The 25,837-nt window shown below is 38.3% G+C and overlaps 1 protein-coding gene across 1 annotated transcript in view; it reads left to right on the top strand.

Moving 5' to 3' along the window:
• Positions 1–11,752: 11,752 nt before the first annotated feature.
• LOC139779880 (uncharacterized) overlaps positions 11,753–25,837 on the top strand; it is a 51,329-nt gene continuing 37,244 nt past the window's right edge. The window contains exon 1 of the mRNA XM_071718357.1: positions 11,753–13,488. Coding sequence (XP_071574458.1) covers positions 12,576–13,488 — 913 coding nt within the window. The 5' untranslated portion in view covers positions 11,753–12,575. The remainder of the gene's footprint in view (positions 13,489–25,837) is intronic.

Below are 25,837 nucleotides of genomic sequence, written 5' to 3'. Positions count from 1 at the left end.
ATACAATCTTGGAAGCCGAGTCGTGCCGGACGTCTCGGTGCCGCATGCCGACGAGTCGTTTTATCTCGAAAACGGAGCTAATTGCGAATGTAATTAACACCGCCGAGTGACGTAACATCCCGCGCCGCTCTCGACTTATGGATATTCATGAGCAATAAGTGACGTGAAGGATGTTGTTCTTCCAAGTCCTACACCGCGCGCTCTTTAACGTAACGCCGCGAACGTAATTGAAGTCTAGTGGGCGATAATTATCTGGATATTTGCATAAACGCGAAAAACTCATTCGTATAACGCGTAATGAGTTTAGAGGGAAAAATCGATGTCAGAGCATTATGACGCGTGAAAAAATGAACGACGTAACATAACTTAAGAGTCGACAATTATATTCATCGCAATTACATGCGATGCTTTGGAAATATTTTATAAACTTTGTATAAATCTTTGCACTTGTCATTAATACATTGAAGTTGACTTACAAAAATGTTGAGAATAATTGTACAATTACAGTCCCGATAGCTCATTAAATTACAGAAATTTAATTACTTTTAATGTAATTAGAAATTTTTATTAGGACAGACTTAAATATAAAAAATACATGAATTATTTATATATATAATAAATTATGTATATATGTATAATAATATATACAATATAAATATATATAATATGTATTTTATACATAATATATTTTTTCCAACATTAAGAAAAATTATTATTTTAGTAAAACGTATTATAACGTTATTAACTAAATAATCTTTATCTCGCATATTGAGATGCATGTAATGACGAGTTTTCATCTCGCGCTTCCCTCGAATCTGTGAGCGAAGAGGATCGTTTTTCTCACGATCGGTCGGTCGATCAGCTGCACCTCGGGCTTCCGCCTTCTCTCGCGCGCGCGTAAATCTGCGCCTCCCATGTTTTTAAACGGGCGTGCAGAAATATCAAGTGCGAACACGGCCGATCAATTTGCCCTAAAGAGCCGTTAATTTTCGGTCGATGCACTCCCACTATCTTCGTGCCCGTCGAAAATTATATTCAAGCCGGCGATATACGAGATGAGGCGGTGGGGCCCCGTTCTGCCAAGGGGCCCCACGAGAGGAGGTCCACGACGCACATAATAAGGCCGATCGGGCCTCTTTAATGAGGCATAATGGCCCCGGCAAGTATGCGTAATCGTCGATGATGGCCTCGAACACGATTCCATCGCGTTTTTCCAACCTTCCCCTCGGCTCGTCCTGCATGCCCTTGCGCGTCCCGCCACATCCGCGTGCACGGTGCGCGAGGTACAGTGTATAAAATAATAAGCGTCATGGCGACATACATGCCGCATGCATAATAGATTGTTTCACCGTGGCCACTAACGGTTAAGTCTTCCTGGACCTTTAGGCGCGCGTGTGTTACGTACATGTATACATATTTTTGTAACGTAAAAAAATATATATGTACATATTTTTTAAGTTGAACACGTATAAATGTGTCGTAAACGCAAAATGACTGATTATCATAATGCGCCTCATAATACGGCCTCCCGGTGGCTTCTTACGGATCGCCGTAAAATTGCGTTTCACCATAAATGGTCGGGTTTTAACTTTTTCTTTCATAAACCACCTGTGGTTCAGTACGCGGAGCTTTCTCACAAACAAAATAGAGTTCTCGCACGGCGCCTATCGTCGCTCATCCTGTCAATAATTGCGCTCGTGTAGCGCAGTTCGGTGGATCTTCCGCGCAGTTTGTCGCGCGGTCACTTAAACTTATTTACTTACCGAGGCAAAACGATGCGCAGCCTCGTTTTATACCCACCTTTTCCCCCGAGCTTGCGAATCAATTTAATCGAGCCGTCGGTCGTTCCAAGAAAATCATAGGTGCCGGCCGGTTATTTAAGATACGGGGGACCGCGTTCGTCAGTGGTTCTCAGCCTTGTTGAAATTCCATCTGCGCATTCGATATTATAGCGTATTCACTGCTGTCAGTTTGAATTCTTCAATACGATAATATTGATTCGTCTGTCGAATATCCAATCCAATATCTTCATTTAAGTCAAACGTTTTCTTCACCACTGGATGCGCAAATATCCTCCTTCTATGAAATAATTTCTTTTTTCGATAAAATGTCGAGAGACTCGGTGATCTCGGTGAGATTCTTACTAACAAAAATAGATTTACTTTATATACAAATTATATTTTATATCAACTTTGTTATTCATCTAAAAATGTTTATTTCGATTTATCTTCAAACTAATTCTAGTATGATTTGAAGTAATCTTAGTGCGCCTGGAGGTTGTAAGGAAGAAGCTAGCGATCAAGACCAGTTTGAAAAACAGCCGAACGCGATCGATCTGTCGTGCTACGATCGTAAAAGACAACGTGAGCGGATCTCGAAAGGTATAACCGATCTCGCGCGTAGTACCTGCGGGTAGAAAACCCCTTCAGTGCCGCGTCCGAGATTTCTTATTAAGGGCGATTAGCCTGAAAGTAGGCAGATTAAGTGGATGCACGTATAGCGGGGCCTCGCCTATATAAGTGGACGGTAATTGAATGTCAGCGTAACCTCGGTACTCCTTTTGTGCACAGCTCTTATCCCCCGGAACGAAAGTACAGCCGTGCGTTAGCTGGATCGTCCGGTATATCCGCTATCCTCGCGCAAATCCGCGCAGAGATCGCGACCTCTCGCAAAAATGCCGTCCGTTATCTATAAGCGCTCCTTCAGGTTCACGAAAAGGGCAAGGAGTTATTTTTAACGTTCCGCGAACAGCGGCACGGTGACAACGGTCAAGCTAGGTCGAAGTTTCTAGCCCTCTATATCTTGCAACAAATGTAAGAGAGAAGCACTTCGAGGCCGACCTTAATTTTTACTTATCAGTATTAGAGGGTAAATAAGTTTAATCTTACTATTTTTGGAAGTTATTTCAATCGAGATTTATACTAATTTATAAAATACACAATTATAATTTACAATCAATTAGAAAAGGTCCATTTACGGTCCAGGTTGAATTTTAGTAGTCTAATAATAATATTTCTGTGTGAATTTTGTGTACTTTTTTCCAAACTCAGTAAGCTGCACACTGATATTTTGTCGATCTTAAAAACATAGCTTCTTGTTGGAACAGTAAATTCACATATTTAAATCGATAATTGATTTAACTTTTTGATGCTAATAAGCATCCTTATTAAATCACTGTAAAACATTTATTACGAAATATATCATTTCAGCCAGGGTTCGAACCTGGACCTTCCTACATTCGATGACGGACGTCTTTTACCAATTCGATCACTAAGCCATGTGATGATTTATCGCAATAACCGATTAATTAAATAATTAGGAAGAACATATCTTCAGACGATGTATATAAACGATAATAAGTGAAACAGAACTGATATACAATAAATATGATATACAATCAATTAGAGAAAAGATTATTTACGGTCCAGGTTGGATCTTAGTAGCCTAATAATAATAATAATAATTTATTATTTATACTCTACTTAATCAATGTTTAACTAATTTATGAGATTCGCGCGCGCATTTTCTCCAAACGCGAGATTGAACGGAGGCGTGAGTTGTGATTTAAAGTTCAACGCGACTTTAAATGAAAGTTTCTACGTTTAGGTGCAGACTCGTTCGCCTTTCTCACAGTCCGAGAGCGATGAAAACCAAGAGCGACGCTTTTGAGACTTCTTTGGGACGAGTCAACGGTTCTCGACGGTGTTTCATTATGCCGACATTACAAGCTTATTATAATTCCATCGGACGCGAGCAATACATACAATGTGTAAAGTACGCGCGTCCAGGCCGAGACAGCGGGGCCCCGGTAGACGTTTCGGGGTTCACAAAAGCGCCCTCGCTTTTCACGGCCGGGCCGGCCGTTGCTCGGCGAATAAATGGTCTGATTAAGCACGCCATTTTGCCTGTAATGCAATCCTTAAGCATGTCGAGAAGAAGAGAGAAAGAGAGAGAGGCTTCATTCGTCCCGCGCCATTGTGCCCTCGTGTACATGCGCCTCCGATCGTGCGGTCGGATTAGTCTCGCTCCCCTTTTATATGCTCGATTACATTCGATTCTCGCGCGTAACAGAAGAAACGCGCACGTAGAAGCCGCGGTCTGGGAAATTAATGCTCCCTATGCGAAACGAGCCTTTATCCCGCGACCGATTCTTAAGCCGAGTAGGTCTCCAGCGGATTTGCATAATTGTCGACAGTCGCGATAACGCGTTCACAAGTCGCAGCGTTTACGAGCTTGTAAATGAGAAAGGGTCCATTCTCAATTTTTAGTGATTTTAATTTATGATTATTTATATTTTGTGGAATTAAAAGCTCCGCTTGTACGCCGTTGCTTTATAAGATTTTCTACTAATTTAAAACTCTACTAATTTACCACCTCTATGTCTGCTTCAATAACGATTGCTATTGACACCCTTACTATCCCACGGAACACACGTTTCTCGAACGTATAATCTGAAAATTTTCGCTCTCTCGCGCAATACCCGCGGAACTTTCTTTTCGCACGTCTGCTCGGCGTAACGTACGCCAACGAAAAATCAAATCTCTTCGTTTGTTCGCGACGCGAGAAAACATGGCTCCAATAAAGGGGTCAATTTCAATCGATCGTGTAATACTTCGGATCGGATAGGAAACGAGCGGACAAAGAAAATCCATTGTTGCTCTGGGGCTATCAAACAATGGCACGCACAATGCCAATACAATCGGCAATTGTGCAGTAGCCGTTACTCTTTTTATCTTTTTTTTTTTTTTCTAGATCACACTCCTTTGCCTTTTTCATCACGACAATGGCGGTCTAACGATTCTTACTAGTTAACGGAAAATGTCAACGGATTTGTCGAGTAGCTTCCGCGATTTTTTCATGCAGTTCTAGAAATTGACTCTTTTTTTTTTAATAGACTCATGTTTTTTTACACATGTAAACGGATATTCTCAACGGTCCTTCATGTCGGAAGAAAGAAAACTGAATTTAACCGAAAGTTACTTAAAAAATTTCGATACACTTTTATAAAAATGTCTTATAGGACCTTAAAGCTATTGACAAACACGATATGACTTACACGTGCCACAATTCTATCTATAAGGGAGGGTTGAAAGCGAGGGTTGTAAGAAAATACAATAGACTGCAAGTTCAACTGTGCACAGGACAGAAGTTTCCCTATTCTGTATGTTTTATATTATTGCGAATAGAGAGAAAATATATTGAGATATATTACAAATATAACAATAGGTTGTCAATAATCATGCATTCTTGATATTATTAGTAAATTGATAATAAATAGGTAATAAATTATCTTGATAATTGTGCTCTAGAGTCTAGTGGAAAATATGTCTCTCTCTCTATATTTAATAACTATTATAAAAAAAAAAACAAATAAAAGTGCCTATCTGCACGCGTACGTCTCAATATGTTTAATTAAAGATTAAGGAGCGATTATATATGCGTGAAAAAAATTATTCATTATAGTAAAAGTAAAAGAAACAAAGTTGCAACTATATTGTCGGCAAGTTTTAGGTTAAATAATAAAAATTGCTTTACATTTCCACAAAGTAGATAAAATAAGGTATTTTTTGTACGTACTTGATATCCAGCAAAAAATGCATAGTTGATTATTTGATTGAGGCGTATTCTTTTCGAATTTGCAAATATGTTTCAGTAACATGGTAATATATATGCCTCTTTCTCATTTTTATTGTGTTAATTATAAAAAATGGGGAAAGTGTCCTATATATGATTGGATCAGAATTGTTGGATCGAATAAAATAGAAAGAACCTTGCAAGAAACGGTCAATCTTTAGAAAAAGTTACACAGCTTAGATCACTTCTATCTTGATATATGTTGTACAGGGACTCATTCCTGAGTAACTTTGCCTTGACAACTATATAGATAACGGTCTCTTATATTTCGGAGATATTTTAAGTCCAAGTTCAGTAATTTTTAAACAATGTTCAAAGCATGTAAAAAAAGCAATTAAGAAATATAATCTTGACCATATAATTAAGATAATAATTCTGAGTAATTTTAAAAAGATTGTAGTCGTTATTCATTATTTATTAAAAAAAATTTGAACAAATAAAGTTGATTTAAATGAATGTTAAATGTGATAACTTCAGCTTTACCGAGTATTACGTTAGTTGCATATTTGCATATTTAAGTAAATGTGTGGGCGGGGGAGGAGCTCTGCCACTTTCATGCACCCCTATCCTGAAAAAATTCTCGCCGAACACAAATCTAATTTTAGTTTTAAACTAGAAATTAGCTCCGCCCCTCTTTTTCCCGCCCATGCATTTACTTTGTAATAAATATAAAAAGTAATTCAGATGGTACGCTTTCAATTCGGAAGTCAAAGACTGTATCGGTAACGCGTTAAGTGAAGCGTACTAACAACCCAAACAGCACGCATGTTTAAAAGACATCGTAAAGACATCTTTAAGACATCTTTATGGCGCCTTTTAAATATACGTACTGTCTGGGAAGTAACATAACAGCAAAAAAAAACGTAAACTTCTTATTTCTTATTGTTTTTGTGTATAATACATGTATATTACGAGAAAATAACATTCTAAAACGTTTTATAATTATCAATTTTAATTATATATTTTGAACTGAAATATATCTCAAAAACTACAAGAGACCGCCACCTAATTGTTAAAGCAAAATTATTCAGGAATAAAACTCTCTATAACATATAATCAAGATCAAAGTTATCCGAGTTGTGTAATTCATACTTTCATTACATTGCGATAACATGCAAAAAATAAAACATCTAAGCTGTGTTCATATCTGAGCTTTAAATTAATTGAAATAATTGCTTTTGTTTTTCTTATTTTCTACAGAAAGACATCTTCCTCTAAGAAACAAATTACAATTGGATATGTTTTCTAGGGCATTTGGGGAAAATGCCCATTTGAGTAGATAGTTTTGTTTTAATCTTTTTTTTATTATACAGATATAAGAAATAATAAAAACAAAATTCCGATTCAACTATAGATTTTGATATGTTAATGTTCCTATAAATTACGAGGCGTATTTATCTAAATTAACTTATCAAATACAACGATAGCATGAATATTTGTCATGCCAATTTAATCATGCAATTTAAAAATCTTCTGAAAAATCCTTCATTTCCTCCTTATAAATTTTTCGCTAAAATTCCGTTACCGATAACCGATATATTCTTCAAGAGATACGAATAGCTTCATTTCTGATATAAAGAAGTTATCAGAGGAGGTGAGAAAATCTCGCGATCGGAGAGAAGACGAGGAGAAAAACAGCTAAGAGAAGGAGGAGAAGGAAGAAGAAGATGAAGGAGGAGAAGAGAAGAAAGAGAAGATAGAGCCGAGGGAGCTCGGGAGGAAATAAGAAAGCGACGAGTCGTTGAAACGGGCGTGCTCGCTGCTCGCGCATTGGTGCACCATTGTGCACGATGTGTGCACAGTCGCCATGTTGAATATCCCCACTTCTGTTTCACGTGTCGAGATACCTACACACGTGCTGCTGCCACTGTCCTGGCCACACGCGCCGTCCTCGGTAGGGTGAGAGATCGAGCCTCATCGGCTCCGCCATAGGGGCTGGTTGCTGCTACGCGGCGAGCCGGCAGAAAGAGAGGGGAAACAGAAAAATACGAGGATTTAAGGGGTTGGATGCAATTTCGGATAGCCGACTCACTGCGCAGCCTCCTCTAATTGAAGACCCTGACGGTGGTTCGCGTTGTACATAGGATATTTATTAGGGCGCAGAGTATCTTTTCTTTCGGACTTGAATTATGATCGTAACGTTCGTAAAATTCTCCGTGAGAGAAAGGGATATTCTTCGGAACGTCAATGAACAACATTGATCCCATTGTACTTTCCCGTGATAATTGTAGTTTGAAATTCTGGCCGAGTAAAAGAGACAATTTTTATTGAATTGAACCAATATAAAATTGATCGATTACTAGAAGCCATAAGAACTTAATTTATTAATATGAATTTATTATTCTTCTCTCTCTCTTTTTCTCAAGTGCCATTATGAGTAGACACTAACACGAATGTAATTTCCCTTAAAGCATACAACAATGCGCCACTAAAACTAATATTGATCGATTGAAATTAAATTAAATTATTGATTGAAAGTATAATGATGCGAATCGTCAATCTCCAAGCACTTACATTTCTGCGTGCTGTAAATGCCGCACGATATCATCCGAACATATGTAACATTAAAAGTTAATCGATTATTCCTGGCGAGATGAGGATCGTGGTGATTGAGTGCTTCCAATCTCACGCGATATGGCGTTTACCGAGCGTCTCCGATCCGTCGTCCTTTGATACGTCGATTGATTCGTTCTAACTCAATTGATTAGACGTAGCGATTTAGCACGGAATTTATTGTCGCTGATAGACTCGCTTCCCCCCCTCCTCCCCCCGTCATGACGGAATATTTCTCCTTATAACATATCGAATAGTCGATATCGATTTGCTAGCGAATGCAATTTGCACGTACTATGCCGTATGCCTTTAATAACAATATCGAATGTTTTAAAGTTATATCTCTAGCTCTGACAAATCGTTACGTTTAAAATGAACCGACTATAAAACGTATTTTTGCCACGTCCATTTAATGACAGATATCTTGCTTAAATATGGAATTTAAATTATTCTTCAGAAAAGATTCGGTGAAGCTTGAATATTCCAGAAATATTTAAAAAGTAAAACTTGTATTTTATATAGCTTATCAAGCATTTAGCACAATGATGTAATCATATAAATACGATTCATTAAACGTTTATAATAAAAGGAAATGGTCGTATTGTAGAATCGCATCCTGTATGAGTGCCAATCAATGTAATTGTAACGAACGCGTCGTCATCCGTTCTAATTTTCAACGCGGTTTTGAGACCAATGTTAGCTTGATTACAACCGATGGTTAAACGTCGCCCGAAGATAAACGTCAATTATGAAATATTCGCTCGGTTGACAGTAGATTTTCACGGATCCGTGATCACGAGCGTTTTCATCGTCGTGACAGGAGTGTCATTTCGCGCCGTCGGCTGACGTCTTAATTGCGTAATTAGCGTCGATCAAATTATATGACGGTGTCGGATGTTACTGTTAGATTCCCCGTAATCGTAGATCGGACGTAGATATCAGCCAGTCGACGACACATGATATCGAGATTCCAAAGGTTTTCGAAATGCACGAATTTGCATGTGTCCCACTTTTAACAGTCATAATCAACTTTTCATCCGTAAGTTTAGTATTTGTGTTGCGTTTCATCGAATGGCTAATTTTTGTCGACTAATTTCGGGGAGCAGTTTGTGCATATAAAAATTAACAGATTTAAATTTAAGCTTCATAAATTGTGAAAGAGATGTCTCTAATGTGACAAAATACGCATTAACACTTTACTATGGTAGTTTCACGGTGATTGGTCATCCATATCCAGCGCTTAACATTTTAGTAGTACCTTGATGGTCACTGATGACTGGCGTTAACGAAATATTTTTAAACATTTGTAAAAAAATAAATGCCATTTAATATAAAATTTTGAATGACATAAACAGCTAGATAACATTGTAAAATATAAAATGCACAATTCAATTACTACCCGTGAGAATATATTCTTATTTAATACATATTTCTTAGTATTTTTAATATTATATGCTTACGACAATAAAAATTCGGTAAATCTACAGAAAAACTTACACAGCATGAATGAACGCGACCTTGACATATATTGTAGAGGATTAATTTCTTAGTAAAACATGCTTTGAATCAGGTGGCGCTCTCTTATAGTTCCTAAGATATTTGAAATTGAGAATATATGTGACTAAAAATAAGGGCAAGGATATTGTATAGAACATCTTAGAATATTTTCCCGTAATATATATATATATATATATATATCTTATTACTTATTATATGCTCAAAAACTGTAAAAGGTGAGTTGTGTTTCCACTTCCTTATTTTATGTACGCGTGCGGTAGTTTTTCCAAATATGTCATTTGACTAATATTTAATTTACAAACATATATATGTATGCATGTATATTTTGGAATTACGACTGACAATTAAAGGGTAACATTAGGAAAGAAACTCATCCTCGCCCCGAAAAAAACTAACTAACTAGTTAGGTTAATTTTTTTCGGGATGGGGGTGCAGAGGGAGGGATGAAGCCCGTCCAAGCATTTACTTAAATATACAAAAAAAAATTATTCTAAAATGTTCTACACAATTATCGCTCATACTTTTATATCTTTTCACCTGCAATATCTTAGGAACTATAAAAGAGCACCACCTGATTCAAATCGCATTTTATTTAAGAATTAACTCTCTATAACATATATCAAGGTCAAATTCGAGGTTATTCATGCTGTGTAAGTTTTTGTAGATTTGCCGAAAATTCTACCGTAGTCTATACTCCAGGTAGAATAAAAAGTCAAAATAATGTCAAAATGATGTCAAAGTGACCTAAAAATCGTTATTTTGCCACTATTTTGACATCGCTTTGACATTATTTTGATTTTATTATGATTTGCTGTTCTACCTGGGACGGTAAGACATAAAATTTATTGGACAGGCAACGTGTTAAAGACACCTTAGGTTTAAAAGACACCCACTGACTTCGACCTCTAGATATTGTTATAGTAGTCCTAATCTATTACAGTCCTAATATATACAGAATAGCCTACCTGTTACAGGAAAGTACGAATACTTTGTATACATATCAATATCTGAGATTAGGCTTGAAAATTTTTATTCTTTTTTCTGGATTTACTTTTTCCATTTTTATTCTTTTCTTTTACCTTTTATTATCGTTTCTTTTCACATGTTCTTTCGTGTTGACAACGAAAAGAGAAAACCAATTTTTAAGTAAAACTCATCTTCACTCGTCCTACAAGTGGAAATTCCCAAGTATAATCTGCCATAATGGTAGAATCCACGATTAAATTTGTAACCGATCGTACAATCTTTTTCCCGTTATAGTTTCCGTTTAAGATAAGATTATTTCGTAAACAACAGCCAAAACGGTAGCGGAAAATCATTTTTCTTAATTTAAATATCCATTAATTATCCATTTTCACGTAAAATATCTTTCACTGAAAAGGCTATTGTACAAAGAATGTAAAGACGGTAATTACTATATACAAAGAAAAAGATGCTTTTTGTTTTGAGGTGATTTTCTAGATATTTGTTACTCTTTTGACCTTTTCACAGCTTTTTATTCGAATCCTGTATCCCTGGGGGAATTTTATTGCTCTCCAGTAGAGAGGATAGTCGAAGGAGCAAGCGAAGCCGTACAATCCACAAACGAACGAATAGCTCCTCTCACGTTTCTCCCGCGGGGCGGAGTGGAAAGGGAGGAGAAAGGGGTAGGGGGGCGGAACGGGGGGGGGGCGGTAGGAGAGAAACGGGGAAACGCGGGTGGGAGCGAGAGCGAGAGCCAGACGTATTAATTAAACGACTCATTTTCATCGCACGACAAAAACGTGAGTTTAACGCCCATCGCCGACTAATACGTCGCCCCACTGCAGCTTCTACGTATCTCGCAGGAACTGTGGTAGCCAGGACCGCGTTCGTGTCCAACTCTGGTTTCGCGTCGCGTCAAATTGGCCAATCGGATGCGAGTGCACGCCTTCGCGTGTGTAACTTGAGCAACGCCCATCCCCACTTGGCGAGCTCAATCTTGCTTTGACGAGAAATAAGCTGGTGGGGCGTACAACTCGATGCCCTGCTCCAACAGAACGCGCGGTTCCCCACTACGGCGTGGCAAGCGCCTCGTTTAGCCTGTAATTTGCTCAAACACTAGCAAGCTCTCGTGCCAGAAACATCCGTCAGAGCTGGCGCTCGGTGTTCGCTCTCGTAACCGAGAGCTAAAATTCACAGGACACGCGCGACGTGTGGTCCCCTTTCGACGTTTTATCCACAACAACCTTCCGTGTCGCGTTTCTCGTCGAGGTTCCAGTCGTGTCGCGCGAGCAGGTCGATGGAGAGTGTCAGACGTGACGTACGAGTGAGTGTCGTGAGACTCCAGCCAGTGCGACGGCATTCGTGATTATACGACGGGATTACATCAGTTGAGTTACGTTGGTGGGTGATTTGGAGACACCTGCGGGACGACGAGTTTGCGAGTATATGATATATATTCTATCCGTCGTATTCTAGTGATGCGCCAACAAGAGGCCGGGGACTTAATTGTCCGTCGCGAGTGACTGTCAAGGCAATCGGTGCCGATTCAACGTGTTCGGAGTAAGAAATTTCATCGATGATCATTGTGGTTGAGAAGAAGCAATTAATATTCCCAGACACCCTGGGAATTGTATGAAGAGATACAGACTTTGAAAATTGTAGATCTTCAGGTGGGGGTTGATATGCCCCAGTGACAATTTAATACCACAATTTAATATATCGGGAGCGAATACGTCTAGAAGTTTACCGTTGACGTAGGTCGTCCGATCGATTCGAAGAAGACGACTTCGAGGCGGTCGCGATGACGCGGCGAACTTAATCCCGACGATTCAGCGCTCGCAGATCCGTTGGTCCGCAGGTCCTTTCAAAGTGGGTTGTCCACCTGGGAAGCGTACGATAATCGTACGATGATGCCGCTCGCGCCGACGCCAATCGTTCCGGTGCCATCTAAGCCGAAGATCGGCTTCAGCATCGACTCGATCGTCGGCGGCGGGCAAGGTGGTCGCGAGGCAGACCGGCTGGAGCAGCGAGTCGAAATCGATGGCAGTCCGATGGAGATAGTCGAGGGTTCCTCCTCCCCGCGAGCGCGCCGGGTCGCCACGAGATCGCCCGGTGCTCATTCCGAGGGTTCCGATCGGCCCGTCTCTAGGAGTTCCTCCGTCGAGTCATATCCCAACTCGCGACGAACACCGTCGCACGCTACCATCGGTAGCGGCGGCGGCGGTCACCATCATCTTCACGGCGCTAACCATCACGGCCACCCGCATCACCACCTGTCGGCGACGACGCATCTGGACTTCGGACGGACAACCGTTCACAGCCACAGCGGCGGCTCTACGCCCAACAACAGCCCCAGCCCGCCGCACAGGATACCACACGGGGATTCACCGATCGGCTCGCATCCCCAACCGCCCCCAGGGGTGGTCAGGCCCAGCCCGAATTACCTCGCCCCGCCATCTAATGCCGCGACGGCCGCGGTCATGGCCGCGGAGCAGCTCAAATCTCTGTATGGACTACCCGGTGGTCACAGTCCCGCTGGACCGCAGGCCGGTCAAAACGAATACCACTCTCAGCAATTGGCTCTAGCCGCTAATTTGGCCGCGGCCCAGCATTTCCAGGCGGCGAATATCGCGGTAGCACTTCAAGCGCATCACGGCGCGTCGCCCCATGGACCGCCGCATGGACCTTATCCGCATGGTGGGGCACCCGGAGGGCCACATCCGCCACCTCATCCGCATCAGCAGCCTAGAGATAGCTACCCCCTGTACCCTTGGTTACTGTCAAGGCATGGTAGAATCTTTCCGCATAGATTTCCTGGAGGTATGTCCTTCATCTTTTCCGCTCTTTTGAGTATAATAATTCTTATTAGTGTTAGACATGCGAAGTCAGGTAACTGTTTGGAAACAATTTATGTTTTTCTTTTACAAAAGACGTTTAATGTGTCCTTTAACGCGTGAAATTTAACGGACGTTATGCGATTTACGCGATTTGAAAGAAAAACTACGTGTATAATAATAAAGATGAGATACGTTATATATTTAGTCGAATTTCCTTCGCGAATGATTGACTTGTAATTCACTGGAATTTACACGTGTTGACGTTAGCGAGAGTGTCAAGTGTCACTTGAGTGAAAATATTTATTTTGTTTAATATGAAAGAGATCGCTGTGTGTTTGTCCGAGAAATGTTTATATTTGGAAGCTAAGATCATCTTCAAGAGCCAAACAATTTAGAAAACTTACTTGACCTCGATTCAACGATTATGTCTGTTATACGCTGAGCACACAATTCTAAATCTGCGTCCGAAGATTTCGGCAATTCGGTTTGCAGACGCAATTAAATTTACATCGGGTTTATCGCGTAGTAATTTATCTGCGTGAAAGTCATTCAAGTAGATAAACCACCATTCACATTCCTTATCACAAATCATGCGAGATCGATGTGTAAGCATAGAGAAAATATAACAATATTCATAATGAGAAGCGATTTGTCTCGGAGACCGCTTTGAATGTTTCATATGTATTCATGCCATTCCGATATGTCAAAGGACATCGACACATATTTTTTTTTCAAACGTTATCGGATCGAGACGTATGTAAATACCGTCAACTGACAAAGCCGAGTGAAACTCGATCGGCGCACGATCGAGAGATCGCGGTCGCGCGTCCCATTTGCAATATTGATAATTATCCCTGTACACTGACGCGCGCGCATCGCTGCGTTACGTAAGTATTTCGTAATGTAGGATTTTGTAATGTTGTTGGTATGGCGTTTCTTATCGCGCGCCACGCCGCGCCATGCCGGGCAAAACAAGTGTCATATAGCTTCCCGCGTTTCTCGGCGTCGTAATTAATTTATTTCCCCGCGTTGATATAAGCGCCAATCCAATTACGCGCCTATCGCCGTTCGTACTATTAATGGGAAACAGAAGAAATATCGTCGCACCCGAGAGAGTTCTCGCTCTCTCGCGGCGTCTCGTTCCGGCTCCCCGCGGTTCGACCGTTTCGTTCGCGCGATGCTGAAGCACGCATGCACAACTTTATGATGGATGATGCCGCTTATCGGTTACGCCGAGATAACGATTTCTGTCGTCCAATATGTATTATTGAACAATCTGAGGTACCTCGAAGAGACATTTAATGTTTATGACGCGAAGGGGACGCGACGCTGCCGGGAGATCAATTTTAGTCTCATTGGAGGTTCGCTAGACAATCAATAGTAATCGGCGTCTTATCTTCGGCCATTTGATAAATACATTTCATTGATCAATTAGACATCTATTACCGCGCGGCAGATAATAATTTAATCGATGACTTTTAATACAAATTTAAAAATTGACTAATTGCTGGATTCTTATTTTGAAGAAAGCATCGATTTTGAATTACAGGTTATTAATATTTTAGAGACATCGGTTTTAAAATCGTTTGCAAATTACGAATCTACTTTATTCTTGCTCTAAAGCGCACGATTGTTGACCAATTGTGTATATTTTGCGCTAAGGCAGTTTGTCGAACCTTTTTCGAAGTTCGAACAGAGAGATAGAGTCTGTTTCGCAAACTTTTTACAAACTACTTAAGATACACTGGCCGGCAATCAGACAACATAGGCCTCCGTTTAGTATTACTTACGTGGTAGGCCACAAGAGGCAGGCAAGCTCGGAGAAGACAGAACGTCCCCGGCAGGTAGAGAAGACGATTATCATAAATTTACCGCAATCGGCATATATACGGGGCGTGCCACTCGGTAAAGAAATATATCTGCGGAGACGAAACTAGTTTCCCCTGAGAAAAGCTCTCAAACGAATGCCATATTAGTCCTTGACGTTTCGCACATTTCTTAGTCTCTAAAGACTAACTCTTTTTTCTTTATGATAATGGTAGATAATGGGTAAAGGCGACAAAATGTAATATTAAAAAATCTAAAATTTCCGCGAATTAATTGGAAAAATGATAATTATACACAAGTATAAACATTAGCCTAACTTAAGTGTAAGGGTCCTCTCACACAAAATGGCATATGCATATGCACATGCATAGCATAAGATCATCTGTATCAATTAGCATCTAGTTAAACGTCTTGACTATATTTTATGCTGGATGTTCATTGGTCCAGGCGGTCTTATGGTGCGCATATGCAGCTATTCCATTTCGTGTGAAAGAGCCGTAGCTCAAAGTAATATCCGATGATCATAAGAAATGATATGTACAAGGAATTTCACAGAACGAGTGAAAAACAGTAAAATAGGAATAATGGATTTTTTTCAAGCAGACACAGTATTGTGTATAGAGACATAAGGATTGAAAGAGATAAAGGAAAAAGAAAAAATCTATGAAACGAATCGGATATTACCGAGAAGAATTTGGAAGGATACACATCAGAATTTGATACACATTAAAAAAATCACGGTTCAAGTTAAGTGAACGTGTCTTGCATAAGTCTTTAGGAGTGAAAGATTTAGGAAGAAAAAATAATGTCCACTTTTAGCTCTCATAAAAATGACAGTTAGATGATAGCTTAATGAAAGTATTAGAAAGCAGCGTCAAGGATTGATCCTTGAGGAACGCCGGATGGGACAATATTACAAGAAGAAAGGGTAGCAAAAGGGTTGTAAACTTGTTGAGAGCGATTTAACGGAAAGGAATGTAAAAGAAATGGTGAAAGCAAGTAATCCGTAACATCATAGCTCTGCTAGAAATAAACCTTAATTCATAGTTTCAAATACTTAAAAAAATCAAGTGCTCTTAAACAATTAAGGGTCCACTATGAGAAGAGCGTAAAACAGAATTAGAAACGCGAAGAAAAGAGACAGGAGAGAAAAAGAGATAAGATAATATTACACATTTTGCGAATAATAATGAACATATTATTCATGCTATTTTGGTTTAATATAATCAACATAATAATTTTGTTTGTTTTTAAATTGAATTAAGGGAATAAATGCAGCGCAGCTCGGTACTCTCGGTAGTTCTCTTTTCTTATAAACTCTCATCTAAATTCCACAGAGAGTTTTATGCTTTTGGAAGCTCTAAGCTATCTAAGCGACTTTCCTTCAGATATCAATTAAGATATTTCTTATCGGCTTTTTCGGTTTTCAGCGATTATTCGTGTTGAAGCGTTGACACGATAACGCGTACTCAAGGCAGAGTGTTACGCGCATTGCTGTAATAAATATCTCCTATATATTAGAAATTGCGCGAAATCTCGCGCGGCGATCGGGTTTCAATGCAACAAGAGCACCGGGACGCACCTCGATGTAGCCGATCGGAGGTTCAGTCACGTAGAAGAGGCAGCCGCTTATCTAGCAATTAGTCGATATCGGTAATTACTGTTGAGAAGAGCGAGAGATTCCTCCCTTCTCTCACTATTTCGTAGCACACGCGTACATCCGAATACACGCACGGGCGATCTTGTACGAATACACGCTCGATCGCGCGCGAGCGAACGCGCAACCGTCTCGATAAGCGAGTTTTGGATTATTTTCTCTAGCCTATTTCGCCTCAGTTCTGCCTGCCAACGTCTTTAAAGGCTCTTAATGGCGCAAAGAGAACTTCCTCCTCGTTGAATCTCCTGTGCTCGACCATCCTAGACGTTGACGGACATTACCGCAACGATTAATTGCTCCTGGCGGTTTTTTTCGCCGCTCCGCTTCTGCACAGATTTTTAAAACCGACACCGATATCGCGAATTAAATCTCGGCTGTTGCAAAATAACTTTTATCCTGCGTTAAATATGAAAATAAGATTATGATGGATGGTTTGGTCGAAAACATATTCTTTTATTTGGAGATTTACTTCAATTATCACCTGTACATAAAGATCCTGCCTCTGTACATTTATCGGATGAAAGAATTTATAAATACCTCGGTTCCTTAAGTGTCACTAATCTATGAGCTATACATTATTTGATTACGATGAATTGACAGTCAACATGCGCCAGCAGGGAGGTGGGTCTTACCGTGAATTAATATCAAGAATTCGTGTTGGTTTATTGTCTGATTTTGAAATTCTCGAAAATAACAAAATTTTTTTTACAAGTGAGATTTGAAATAAGATTACACAAATTATGTAATTTTATTGATAATTTGTCGTCTGACACGTGCTTAAAAGATTTTCCGTCCGCCGGCGTAACATTTAAAGTGTCTTATAATCTATCTGTTCTATCACATTTGTCACAAGCAATGATTTAAAAATTGGACTTTCTCTCATTGAGAAGTGAAAGCTGTATGATTCGGACGTGATATTTGAGGAAGCAGTGGCAAATAAGAAATTTTGAATTAACATTACTTTTTAAATCTCTGCTTAGAGTGATCGAAGTCTCTCATACCGAGAAAAGATTAAACAACGTTTCTCACTTAAACACTTTAAAGAGCAACAATTTTTTATCTGTTGTAACATGTAATCTCAGTTAACTCGCAGTTAATTCACAGTTCATTTTCAATCTCCGTTTACCCAATCAATCGCTAAATACGGTAGAGAACATTCCACTGTCGACGCCGGCAGGTATTACCGTTGCAATTACATCCGAGATTTTCCAGATAACAGGCAGTCTCTCATCCTTGAAAAGAATCTAATCGCCGATGCGAAAACAATGCTATGTTTAACGGCGCATTTAGTCGACAACGCGATTGCAAATCCTACTTGATAGTGCTCAACGCTAAACATCGGTTGGCAGAAGCATTTGCAAGCAGGATTCGCATCGCGCATGCGGTATCCTAATGGCAATTCGCACGTGGCCGAAGGAAACGATTCCTCGTTCCTCGTACGAGAAAAATCCACGAGAGCTCCCTCGGTTTTTTCCGCCACATGATGGTTGTCGCTCGTCATTTCACGAGGAAATAATTTGCTTTTTCACGTTATTTTGATTGCATCTCCATCCTTTCGCCGATACTAATCATCACTGACGGCAAATTGCGTTCGGCGTGTTTTTCCCGTGTTTGCTTTTGAAAATTCGACTCGCGGGACGCCTTAATGACCATCCCGCGTGAATGACCACCGCGATCGCGGCGCGACTCTAATTGCCTGTAATGAAGATCCACGGACTCGAAAAAGACACGATTGTGAATATACACGGATTTGCGTGTAGTATCCCGCTGGATGCCACACTCGTGCCAATAATGCTTGTGGAAAGTTCATACTTATTAGCGGGAAAGAAGCCACTCTCCGCGCGGCTATTCCAGAGATTGATCTCCGAGGCTTATTAAGTAGCCTGCGTTTTTCTTTTCTTTTGTTTTTGCGAGAGAGACACGAAAGACGGGACTGTGGTTATGCTTATAATACGCCGCGAGAGAGAAAAAAGTGTTCCCGTAGTGGAGAAACGTTCGCGGAAAGGATCGATGCGTGTGTATCTGGATCTGTCATTACGGCTAACAGTGTTGTGCAATTTTGCTCCCATGCAAATGCGGATAATTGAAATGATATCTATATGGTAGTAATACGTCGAGAAATGGTAATTGAGTGAGTATGATGGAAAACTTCAGGTGAACATTCTTCTCATTCCATTCGCGAACGATATATTTTGTAAACGTTAAAATGCGAGAGTGTATTCATAACATATCAATAATATGGAAATTAAAAATGTTGAAATGTACTAAAGGAAGTGCCAGTATTGTGGAATACTCTAAGCTTTTTTCAAGATAACTTAAAAACTATTAAAGATAACTATGAATTCAGTTTTTACTGACAATGAGTTGCAATGCCATGTATTTGTTATAACATGTTCCAAACAAATTTCGTTTATCTATAATAAGTTTAGTGTTATATCAATTCTTTTGAAGGTAGAGTTTGAAAGGGTAATGTGGAATAGGTCGGATAATGCCGAATACCTCATTAATTGCAAAAAAAATAATTTTTCTTGTATTTTTCGATGCATATTAATAATTAAATAGTCTATAGGGTTGTGTGGGGTGATGTGCAACACGTTCACGCGTTGCTCGAAAAACATATCCAAAAATCAAATTCTTGAATATATCATGGCTGTATAATGTAGAGGAAGGAACATACTACAATTCTGCGCGATTAGATTTTCAAAATGTTAAATTTTTCCTAAAAATTTTTCGAGTTTTCAAAAACGTCTGTTTTAGCATTTTCCAATTTTCTTGGGGTGATGTGCAACACAGGTAAAATTAAGGTAAAAAATGCATGAATATCGACATCAATCGACTTAAATGTTAAATTTGGGCTTCTTAAATACAAATTAATCGAATAATGAAAGGAAAAATTCAAAAAACTTTATTTTTTATCATCTGAAAAATCGCAGTTGTCACAAGTAAAATAGTTGCGACCTTGCATGTCGACACATTTCAAATGATAAGGAATGTCGCAAGTGTTACAGTAAATTGAATTGTTAAAAAAAAAAAATAAAAAAAAATAAAAAAAAATAAAAATTTAAATTTAAATTTTTTTATTCGTAAAATAGCGATAAACTAGCGAAAAATGAGTGTTGCACATCACCCCACAAAAAGTGTTGCACATAACCCCAAACACGTTATTTTGCGCGGACTGGCGTGACACCAATACAACGTAAGAAAATCACAAAATCGCTTTGGATTATCGAAAGTACTTGAAAAACTAACAATATAAAAATATTTACCTATAAGATGACTAAAACCAATTCACGAAATCACTATAAATGTGAGAAGCGAAAATTACATTGAGCTCCAGAAATTTAACTCGCTTTTCGTACAGCAAAACAGGGTGCGTGCCATCTCGCGAGTTATTTATCTAAAACAAGGTACTATTGACACAAATAGATGGCAGTATGCGGTTTTGTCAAATGTCGACATGCAGACCAGGAATCGGAAACGTTGCACATCACCCCATGTTGCACATCACCCCACACAACCCTAATATTTATAATATAATATTATTATATTATAAATTATAATATAATATTGTTATATTATAAATTATAATATAATATTATTATATTATATAATTGTTTGAAATTCAACTAATCAGATGTAATTGCCATATTATTTACACAACGCATACGCATGCGAGTTCTGTACATACTTTTTAGAGTCATGTATTTCGTAGGAATTAGCAGTCTAGTAGTTCAGCAGCTAGTAATTTCAGTGCTGTCCGCTAGGTTGTAACTTAATAGGCTAGATATCATCGTGATATTTCATAATACCCGACTATTCCACATTACCCGCACTTCCTCTAATGTAAAATAATGTAAAGATAATGTGAAGCATCGCGCATAATCATATCTCTGGAATTGATAATCAGTATTTTTTCTTACGTTGCGCGATAATTCTGTGTATAGATATCTATTGTATAACTTTTTTGGAATCACATCATTTTTGAGTTTATTATCTATTGAGTCTACTGGCTTATGAGCCATTAATATCGAGTCTATATTGTTTGGTTCTAAAATGTAGTTCCTTTTAAGAAATATGCTTCAGATACATTCTGACACAAATGACTTTTCTTACCTGACAAGCGTATCATGTACAAAGCTTCCGCCTCATCGCCAGAAAGCTATCGAAAAGTTCAATAACGACTTAATCAGTATTACTTAAGGGCCGTTTACCCCTATGGCTTTGGGACGCTCTTCGCTACGGGACGTCCATTAACAATAGCTGGTGGTGTGCCCTCTGTTCCCTTTTTTCGTTACACGTCACGTAAATGTTCTCTTTCCCGATTCTAGTCGTATTTCTCTTTTGTGAATTTTGTTACAGACCTACTTCCTTTCACAAAGAGAATACCATTTTTCGATTATCGAGACACCATATATCGACACTTTGTCGTTGATCTTCCGACACTTCTCGTCCAATTCTTTCGTAAATCGGAGCAATGCCTCGATCAACTATAATTTTTGTTCTGAACTGTAAATATAACTAGTTTTTGGTTGCCTGGAATGAGAGTATTCTAATCGGCACTATTTTTAGTTTAGCTACCACCGCACGTGTTGTGCATTTGAATATTCTCGCAATGGTAATACACACCGACGCGCGACGCTTCGTCGTCGATTTTTCATGCGGGAATGCGATTATGAATGCGCAGGTGATCGGGCTACCTATGCATTGCGTATCTCTCAATGAGAGTACACGGGTACGCAAATAAATTGACGGAGGCCGACGACGGTGATTGCATATTCCCCGCGGCTACCAATGTTCGTGGCCTCATAGTATCGATATAACGCGAGTTATTTCATAGAAGAATAAATATCGCTTGATGAACTTTTTGCGCAGTCAAAATTAATATCTGGGGAAAATTTTTGCGCAGTTAAAATTAATATCTCTTCTAAGATATGTACGTGGGAATTTCGTTCGGCAGTAACACATTTTTTAAAACCTTTGTAATTGTGATTAATATGATTCTTTTCCTTTCTCTCTCTCTCTCTCTCTCTCTCTCTCTCTCTCTCTCTCTCTCTCTCTCTCTCTCTCTCTCTCTCTCTCTCTCTCTCTCTCTCTCTCTCTCTCTCTCTCTCTCTCTCTCTCTCTCTCTCTCTCTCTCTCTCTCTCCTACAATTAATAACTAAAATTCACATTTGCATCCGGGAGTAGTGTAATGACATATACATCGCGCACTTTTATCATAGAAAGTAGGCAGAGTTATGCGACGGAGGTAACGAGGATATTTTGCAGCGCAAAGAAGTAAGTCTCTTACTCGTTTATGAAACGACGCCGGATCATTTTCATTTGCAATTCCACGAGCTTAATTGAACGTTATCACGAACGCGGGGACTAATGCAAGCGACAAGATAGCCTGAGTGTGCCTGAGTGTTAAATAATAACAGAGATTTCTGCGACTCTCTCGATCCCGCGATTTCTCGCGGATGTAAACGTCATTTCTGCTAACGATCCTTAACCAACGGTTGGTTCTCCCCGCGGAAATGCGATACCATTGTCAACAATCTGCTCAGCGGGCGCATACCGCGCCGCTAATTGCACGCGCCTCTCGCGATTTTCTACGCCGGCTGGCCGCGCGAGAAATCGTTGATATCCGGTATCGGATATCAAGCTCGGGGCTAACGCCCATACGTGTATTTTGCTGACGTGCAATTAAAGAATAATCATTCACTTACTTACGCCATTTATCGTTATTGTGCGTACGTCCGCGGCCCGGAACACCGGGCCCCACTGGTTTTCGGTGTGACCGGCCAAGCGAAATTCTCTAATCCCCATTCGCCGCTTCAACCCTTCCAAACCGGAGCATTTATTCCAGAGATTATATCCAAATCTCGCTTTACATTAACCCCTTGAGTGCCGATGACGAGAATTTTTGTCATTTTGGGACTTTGCGTTCAGTTCCGCGAAAATGCATTTTCTCGTCATGAAATATTTTATTATATTAGAGCCGCTAAGTAATTTTATCACTTAAGCAAAGTGTAACTAGGGGTTTTTGGGTGCATGCTAAACACGATTTTCAAGTTTGTTTTACAAAATGTTGCGTCAGAAAAAAGATATGGCTATCAGAAGTATGAAAATTTCGAATATTCTCATACACTGAGAAACCCATTTAGTTGATTCAACTAAAATGGGTTTCTCAGTGTAAGATATATAGGGCACGTAGCGGAAAAATAAAAACACTCTTATTTGTAAATTGACCCAAGCTATCGATCAAGCCTACTTAGAACTTGATCCGTTCACTCGTTACATGAAATCTCAACATCTCGAGTACTCGCAACTCGTCGCGTCGCGTAAAAGAGTCACGGTCGGTCTCGCTCCGCGTGTACTTGGCGCGAGACACCACCGTGTCTCTTGATTTTGTTGTATTAAGTTTTACAATGAATTGATAGCTGAAACAAAGTACGTTTAGGAGTTTTTGGGTGTGCTAAACATGATTTTGAAATCATATTTGAAAAAAAGGTTAAAAAATTTTATGACAAAAGTTAATAAAGATTTATGACAATTTTTTTTATTTGACCTGAAATTCGGTATTTTAGGACCATTCGAGGAAAATGATGTGACATTCAAGGGTTAATTATCGATAACTTAAAGATTTTTCTTTGGATTTTTTTCCAACACGGATTATTTTCGCAATTTTCAAACTTGGATTATTGCTGATTGTAGGTACACAGTAAAAAATCGTGTGTACATAGCGGTCCATAAGTTAAAATTTTCTTGTGTTACCAAGATTTGATTATTATTTCAATGTAAAATTAACATACAACAGCTATGTTATTTTTTTCTTAACATTTTTATGTGTTACATTTATGTCAACGTGATAACTTAACACTTTATATATGTCATTTAGAAATTGAATATTATTTTGAGTTCTTTTAACACAATTATTTTAAAAAATCAACATGTCTTAAAGTTATTTTAACACGTAAAAACAAAAGTTAAAGTAAATTTTCAAATAATCGTAAACTTTGACACACAAAATAATTAAATTTACTAAAATTAAATGTTTCTATTACACATAATTCAAGTAAAATTTGTAAAATAATTAATATCCTGTGTTAATATAACTTGAAAAATAAAGTCAAAAGAACAAATATAAATGTAAAGTATAGTGTCAATTAATTAATTAACATTTCTAATTTGTCAACAAGTAACACACGATGAATGAGTCATTTTAACTTAAAATTTAGAGTGGACTTTCTGGGACATGTAAAAAATGTTAAAATTACGTATTATTTTTTACTGTGTACCTACGAGCAGAATTATAGGTGGTATTAAATTATTTAAATCATATTAACTCAGAATAATTGAGATATAGAGATACTTTAATATACTTGATATGGATGTAATAGGTATACAATATTGATGGAGATACTTGATATTGAGATATATTTTGAAATGATACATATTATATTATATTAATTACATATTATATTAATAAGTGGAAAGAAAAGAAAAAATATAATAAATTCTCAGAAAGTTAATGGATTTTCACCTCTTTTTCTTGTTTTGCCCATGATTCTGCGAGTAAAACTTGTACAAATTTAAAACCTATTAATTTTTTCTGAGATTTTTATTATATTGTCCTTTTTCTTCTTTTCTATTAATATAATATAAACAGTATAACAAGGAAAGTTGCTGAAACTAAAGTTATTTTAAACAGTTCTTATAAATAATTATTTTTAAATAAATGAACTAAACCAAATGAATTAAATACTGTACATTCATTTCGCATTACGTGCTAATAAAAATGATAAATCTCTTCTCCAGAGACTCATCATTTTTTATTAACACGTATTGCGAGAAGAATATATAATTATGAACTTGTAAAAATAAATATTATAAAAAGCTGGAAATTTGGCTGGTTGCATCATGTTCAGTAATATATGCTCAGAAGATCTGAGCGGCTATTTCCATAAAAGGAATTTAGCTGAAATTCTTCGGAGGCATAGTTATAATTATTAATGTTAGAAAGTATATTTAATAGTTTCCAAAAGTATCTCGATTAGGTATATCGATATTATCGTACGTGTTCAAACACTTTCATTTAAAAAACACATATTACCAAGCATCCAGTCGAATTGTTAACCATTTTTTATAATATTGATTTTTACAAATTCATATATGTATTTTTTTTGACTTTACTTTAGTATATTATCCAATATACTCCAAGTCCGATTTTTTGATGAAATTTTGCAGATATACGTACTACTCACTAAGGGTCGATTCAGACACAGCCGTGCCGTACCCGTACCGTATCCGTATCGTTAACATTAGACAAGGCTGGAGACACATTAGACAAGGATGGAGACAATAGGAATCCTTGTCTAATGTTTCTGTCCGTGATACGGTACGGGTACGGCACGGCTGTGTCTGAATCGACCTTTAATGTATGCTGAGTTGCGGAAATGCCTTGCTTCCAAGAAAATCAAATTTTAATTAATTATTCGGCTTAATTAACATGTTTCAAGATTAAAAATAATAAGAATTTAAAATAAGAAAATATAAAACAAAAAATAAAAATTCAAAAAACTTTTGCTGAAATGTTGTATTTTATTAGTGTATTAGGAAATTGTATGTATAATATTGTCAAAATTTAATTTAAAAAAACAAGAAATCAAAGAAATTTTGGCCACGTGTCCCTCTCTAAGGCTCAGTTTCACAAGTGTCGGTTAACTGTTAACCTTAGATTAACTCATTCTTCGTCTCTTTCTAAATGTCCCCCTTATGCCCATTTCTACTATACAACATGTTATTTTGAGGAACAACAGTAATTTATTGTAATAAAATGACTGAAATCAAACGTATTTAGGGATGG

The sequence above is a fragment of the Temnothorax nylanderi genome, unplaced genomic scaffold (genome assembly GCF_030848795.1).
Source record: "Temnothorax nylanderi isolate EJ_2023f unplaced genomic scaffold, tnyl_v1.0 TNYL_tig0248_pilon, whole genome shotgun sequence".
In the NCBI taxonomy this organism is placed as follows: Eukaryota; Metazoa; Arthropoda; class Insecta; order Hymenoptera; family Formicidae; genus Temnothorax; species Temnothorax nylanderi.
This window is presented reverse-complemented; position numbering and strand designations above follow the sequence as displayed.